Here is a 7142-nt window from a genome sequence, read left to right on the forward strand (position 1 = left end):
TTTATCTCAAAAGTTTTTTATTTTTTATTAAAATTTGAATATTATCAAAATAATTAATTTTTAATCTAATTAATAAATAAAATTAATTAAACTAATAAATAAAAAATTTAAATATGCATTAATTTTAAATGAAAAATATCTAAAATTATTTTAGATGATATTTAAAGTAATTTATTAATTTAAAATTATTTAAATAATAAAATTATTGTTTATTTTTAAATTTAAAATATAGTAAATAAATAAACAATATAAAATATAATTGACAATCCTAATATTTCCATATTTTCCTATTTGTATAGATAGTGTAAACAGATAAATTATATGTAAAATAAATAATAATAAAAAATATATAAATTTATTAATAATAATAATTTAATTAAATCAATATTAAAATTATTATTTTATTTCTAAATATAATATATCATATAAAATTTTGATTCTTAATATAAACTACTTATTTTTATAAGTTTATATCCGAATTCTTTTTACTTCATTATTTTTTAAAAATATATAATTAAACTTACAATAAATAGAAATTAAATATTAAAAAATATCTTCAATAAATAAAATTTAATCAAGAACTTCTTTAATTAATTTAAATTTAAATAGACTAATAATATAATTAAATGATTAATTAAAAAATTTTAAATAATAAAAAATTATAATTATTTTTTTGAAAAAATTAATTTTATTCTTCTTTTGTTTTTTTCTCCTCAACTCAGATAGAAAATAAGAAAAATTGAGTGAAAATAAGAAACAACATATAAATGTGACTTTTCTTTTAAATTTACATATTATCCTTCTATATTTTTTTTTACTTTTAAAAGTTTTTATTTTAAAAAATTAAAAATTTTATATAATTTTATAAAAATTTATTTAATTTTTTTCCCCAACCCTACTAAATGAAACGAGAGTATGAGAAAAAAAAAATCTTAAATACATTAATTACAAATATTAAAAATTAATTTAAAAATTATATTTGTGTGCTTTTCTAACCATAGAAATAGAATGCAATCTAACCGCCCAAAAAAACCCGAGTGTAACTCTGCCTTCAAAAACGCAGCAGCTAACGTTCACCAGTCAGAACGCCATGATTCTTCTATGAAGAAAATCTCATTTCTCTAGCTCAACAAGTATCGAAAGCATCCAAAATGGCCGCAAGACTTGTGTGTAGCTACTTCTCCTATCCCTACTCTCCTGAAGATATTAGTCGAAAACAACTGGGATCACCAAAATCGACTCCAATCCCCGACCGCGTCGTCAATCCAACAGCCGCAAAATCATCTTGTACTTATAGACAGCAATCAAAGACTTCGAAATCTCGTTCTATTAGGTCCAACGATCTCAATCTCATAAGGGCACTTTGTGCTTTTGTTGATTCTGGTTCCATGAATAATGCTCTCTATCTGTTTGAGAAAATGAATCACTCGGAAACCTATATATGGAATGTTATTATTAGAGGTTTCTCCAATATTGGGTTGTTTCAAGGAACTATTGATTTTTACCGCAGGATGGAATTTGAAGGGATTACAACTGATCATTTTACATTTCCTTTTGTGATCAAAGCCTGTGGCCGGCTATTATCTTTGTTTGATGGGCAAAAGGTTCACGGCAAGTTGATTAAGAATGGATTGGATGTTGATCTCTACGTTTGTAATTCCCTTATTGATATGTACTTCAAACTTGGGCTTACCGAGTATGCAGAGAAGATTTTTGAAGAAATGCCTGTGAGGGACTTAGTTTCGTGGAATTCTATGGTTAGCGGATATCAAATGGTTGGTGACGGGTTGAAGTCCCTGATGTGCTTTAGGGAAATGTTAAATTCTGGATGGAAAACCGATAGACCCAGCATGATAAGTGCTCTTGGCGGTTGTTCCATTGAGCGTTGTCTGCATGGTGGGAAGGAAATTCATTGCCAAGTGATTAGAAGTGGGCTTCAATTGGACATAATGGTGCAGACATCACTTATTGATATGTATGCCAAGAGTGGTAAAATGGATCATGCAGAGAGTGTATTTAATAGAATTTCATCAAGGAATTTAGTAGCTTGGAATGCTGTTATTGGTGGGTATACTCTAAACGGACATTTTCACAAGTCATTTGCTTGCTTGAAAAGAATGCAAGAGGATAACTTTATTCCAGATGCTATTACAATGATAAATTTGCTTCCGTCTTGTTCACAATTAGGAGCTCTATTGGAAGGTAAATGTATCCATGGTTTTGCCATTAGAAAAATGTTTGTCCCTCATATAGTGCTGGAAACTGCTCTAATTGACATGTATGGAAAATGTGGAGATTTGAAGTCCGCTGAATGTGTATTTGGTCATTTAAATGAAAAAAACTTGATATCATGGAATGCCATGATAGCTGCTTATGTACAAAATGGATGTACTCGAGAAGCTTTGGAATTATTTCATCGCCTTCAGAATGAGCCTTTCAAACCAGACACAGTTACAATTTCAAGCATCCTACCTGCCTATGCTGAATTAGCCTCAGTGAGTGAGTGTAGACAGGTTCATGCTTATATTACAAAATTAGAGCTTAGTTCAAATACTTTCACCTCAAATGCCATGGTTTACACGTATGGAAAATGTGGTGATCTTCAGTCCGCAAGAAAGTATTTTGACAAGATGCTATTTAGGGATGTAGTTTCTTGGAATTCAATGATTATGGCGTATGCTATTCATGGGTTTGGAACAACTGCCATACAGTTGTTCTTCAAAATGGGGGAAAAGGGCATCAAACCCAATGGGAGTACTTTTGTTTCCCTATTATCATCATGCAGCATCTCTGGACTAGTAGACGAAGGATGGAAGTTCTTCAATTCTATGAAAAGGGACTATAACATTGATCATGGAATAGAGCATTTTGGTTGTATGCTAGATCTTCTTGGACGCACTGGAAATCTTCATGCAGCCAAGCAGTTCATTGAAGAGATGCCTTTGGCCCCAACAGCCAGGATATGGGGTTCTTTACTAACTGCAAGTAGGAACAACAATGACATAGTCTTAGCTGAATTTGCAGCTAAGCAGATTTTGTCCTTGGACCATGACAATACAGGTTGCTATGTTTTGCTTTCTAATATGTATGAAGAAGCTGGAAGGTGGGAAGATGCAGAACAGATTAAATTTCTTATGAAGACAAAAGGCATAGTGAAGACAATTGCTTGCTGTATGATTGAGGGAAACGGTAAAAGTCACAGGTTTGTCAATCAGGACAAGTCTCATGACCAAATAAACATGATTTATGATGTTTTGGATATTATCTTGAAGAAGATTGGGGAATACATCTATGTTGATTCCCTTAAAAAGTTCATACCAGAAGACTTGGTTGATAAGAAAACGAATTCACCAACGAATCATTGTGTGAAAATAGCTATCTGCTTTGGCTTGATCTCTACTGCAATTGGAAATCCTATCATTATAAGAAAGAACACAAGAATATGTAAAGATTGCCACGGTGCTGCAAAGAAGATTTCACAAGTTACTAAAAGAAAAATAATAGTGGGAGATTCAAAAATTTTTCACCACTTTGAGGATGGGTGTTGCTCGTGTGGCGATTATTGGTAAGTGCAGTTGCTTCAGCTTCATTTACTTTTCCTTGCTTATTAAAAAAAAAAAAGGAAAATTATGAAAAGAAGAAGAAGAAGAGGACAATGTAGACAAGCCTAACAAGTTTTCCCTGTACAAGCCTGCACAATATATGTATAGCAGCTGCTGATGTAAATTTCACAAAATTGAATTAAATATTGTATGTTCTCTATCACATGTAAATTACAGATCAGTTTCTATTTGTACAAGCCTCACCATTCTACCAACTGGTGAGTCTAATTTCTCCCTTTTTCATTTTTTAATTTTTGGGTTTACAGTCATTGGATGTTAGACACACCTGTTACTATGTTGCATATTAGTTTTGTATCTATACTTTTGATTTTAGATCTAATTAATAGAATTATTGGTTAAGAAACTCATTCAAGAAAAAAGTAATAGGATTCTTTTGACAACAGATTTAGTATATAAAAATAAGGGAAAAATATAAAAAAAATACTTTGTAGATTCATTCATTTTCACTTTACAATTTATATTAAAGTAGCATTTATGTTATTATGTCGACAATTTTTTAACGTCCTCAAGAAATATTGGCATAAAAATTAAAATATAATTATTAATAAAAAGTGAGAATATAAAAAAGTATATTTTAATTTCACTTAATTGGTAATATAATTTTCATATCAATATTTTTTATGGCTTTTAAAATTGTTTTTTTTGCTAACAGCACCGCATATCTATTTTAATATAAATTGAATCACAAACATTGAAATAAAAAATTGATAAAACCATATGATATTTTTTTATACGTTCTCTTAAAAATAATGCAAAAATATTTTTTATTATTAAATTAAATTAACTATATTGCAAATTACATAAAAATTTAAGAGCAAAGTGAATTTGATAATTCTTTACTTGTAAATTAAAGGGAGATTTAGAATTTAGTCCCTGAATATTGCCATTATTAACAAGTCAGTCTCTATATTTTTAGAAACCTATTAAAACGTCTTTATGTTTTCTTTTCGTCAACGAAATAGTCCTTCTGTCCTCTTTTCCGTTAAAATTAGATAAAGGAGGAGAGAGAAAATTTTTAAAATTCAATTTTGCCCTCAAATAAAACCCCTTATTTAGTCCTTGGATATTACTATTATTAACAAGTTAGTCCCTACATTTTCAAAAATCTATTAAAACGTTTTTATCTTTTTTCATATCTATTAAAACGTCCTTATCGTTTCTTTCCGTCAATGAAATAGTCCTTATCTTTTCTCACATCTATTAAAATGTCTTTATCGTTTCTTTCCGTCAACGAAATAGTCCCTCCTCCTCCTCCTCAAAAAGGAAGAAGATGATGATGATGATGAAGGAGAAGAAAAAGAAGATGATGAAGGAGAAGAAAAAGAAGATGATGAAGGAGAAGAAAAAGAAGAAGGAGAAGAAGAAGCAGAAGAAGAAGGAGGAGAAGAAGAAGAAGAAGAAGAAGAAGCAGAAGCAGAAGAAGAAGAAGAAGCAGAAGCAGAAGCAGAAGAAGAAGCAGAAGAAAGAGGAAGAATTGATGAAGAAGAAAAGGAAGGATGAGGAGGAGGAGGAAAAAAAGGGGGTAATTTGGTCTTTTACTATATTTTTAACGGCAAAAATAGACGGAATGACTATTTCATTGATGGAAAGAAAACATAAGGACATTTTAATAGATTTCTAAAAATACAGGAACTGACTTGTTAATAATGGCAATACCCAGGGACTAAATTGTAAATCTTCCTAAATTAAATATACACATTTAATAAACTAGTAGCTCCAAATAAATATAATAATATTAATAATAATGATGTGACTGGAAATAGAACTGAACTGTGATCGGTCAATCTGAGAAAGAGAAAAAGTATGTGGTTGGCGCCTATAGATAGTTATTCTGATACTCAAGTCAGTAAATTGATAGAATGAGCAAATGTAATATATTGTTTTGAGTTTATAATGAGTGTATAAGAATGAGTATCTTGAACTCTGTGCATATTTGCATTTATACCGTAAGAAGATAGAGTTAATTATCAAATCTCCTAGAAATTCAACTGGTATCGACTAGTGGATAAAAAATCATGCAATTATAGGCATAATCGGGATCTGCTACATTGTATCTACCAAGGGTAACTTTCCATGGTAGACTCCACCAGTTTAGAAAAGGGCGAGTCTTAGCGGAGCATCGAGTTTATGATGTCCTGGGTCTTTCTTATGGGCGAGACTTTTGTGACCTCATGTCAACTTATTAGGTCCTTGCCATGTGGTTCTGTGGCTGATTATTATGTCGTATTAGAGGTCTTTCCACTGGACTTCGACTCTTCAAATTTGAAGATTACAGTTGTTTTCACGAACTTGGACATGTCACATGCCCAGATTAGCTTTTCATACCCACGTCTCTTCGCCTGTTTCTAGACATAAATAATGATTGTCTTGCTTCTCGAGACGCATTAAATCCTACCGTCGAAATCACATTATAAAAACCCTTGTTCTCTTTCAATTACCACTTTTGCTCTCAACTTCTCTCTGCTCTTTGAAAAAGAATCAACAAAAAATAAACATAATCGAAACTCTCGTCCAATTATTTTCATAGATCAATCGTCAAATAAAACTTAAATAACTTAGATAATTAGTTGACGAAACTAACACCTGATTGAATGCTTGGTAGCACTCACCTTTTGGCTTAAAAAATGAATTAAATAATATTGCTAACGGGACTAACATCTGGTCAAGAGCTTGGCAAATACCTGCCCATGGTTTGGGCATAAAATTTCTTGAATAATTTGTTGACAGTACTAACACTTGGTCATGAGTCTGGCGGTTACCCGCCTCGTGATTTTGGCATAAAATGCTTTAGATAATTTTATTAACAGAATTAACACCCGGTCATGAGCGTAACAATTACCGGCCTTGTTGCTTTGGCATAAAATGCTTTAGAGAAATTATTGATGGGATTAACACCCGATTGCATGCTTGGCAGTTATCCATATTGTGGCTCGCCTAGCGATTATCCACCTTATAGTATTTCTCGGCAGAAATTGTCTTAATCATTATCTTTGAGACTAATACCCGATCGAATACCTGGTGGATACCCGCCTAGTGGTTTGGGCATAAAATGCCTTGAATATTTTGTTGACGAGACTAACACCTGATCATAAGCTTGGCAGTTACCCGTCTTATGGTTTTGCATAAAATGCCTTAGATAATTTTATTAATAGGACTAACACTCGATCATGAGTTTGTCAATTATCCGCCTCGTGGCTTTGGTATAAAATGCCTTAGAAAAATTATTGACGGGGCTAACACTCGGTAGCATGCTTGGCAGTTACCTACATTGTGGCTCACCTGGTGGTTACCCGCCTTGTAGTGTTTCTTGGCAGAAATTGCCTTGATCATTATCTTTTGAGACTAACACCCAGTCGAATGCCTAACAGATACCTATGGCTCGCCTAGCGGTTATCTGCCTTGTGGCGTTTCTCGACAAAAACTGCCTTAATCATTTTCCTTTGGGATTAACACCCGGTCAAATGCTTAGAGGTTACCCGCCTTGTAGCTTGTCTGGCGATTACTCGCCTTGTGACATTT

General features: G+C 32.1%; 1 protein-coding gene across 1 annotated transcript; it reads left to right on the forward strand.

Annotated features, from left to right (window-relative positions):
* The first annotated feature begins 1017 nt into the window (after positions 1–1017).
* Positions 1018–3765, forward strand: LOC110613419 (pentatricopeptide repeat-containing protein At4g35130, chloroplastic). Its single transcript, XM_021754527.2, has one exon. It carries the CDS (start codon positions 1152–1154, stop codon positions 3567–3569), a length of 2418 nt encoding a protein of 805 aa, XP_021610219.1. The 5' UTR covers positions 1018–1151; the 3' UTR covers positions 3570–3765.
* Positions 3766–7142: the final 3377 nt, after the last annotated feature.

This window comes from Manihot esculenta, chromosome 4 (assembly GCF_001659605.2).
Source record: "Manihot esculenta cultivar AM560-2 chromosome 4, M.esculenta_v8, whole genome shotgun sequence".
Taxonomy (NCBI): Eukaryota; Viridiplantae; Streptophyta; class Magnoliopsida; order Malpighiales; family Euphorbiaceae; genus Manihot; species Manihot esculenta.

Excerpts from the sequence above, each read along its gene's own strand:
- LOC110613419 (XM_021754527.2), top strand. The coding sequence starts at position 1,152 with ATGGCCGCAAGACTTGTGTGTAGCTACTTCTCCTATCCCTACTCTCCT.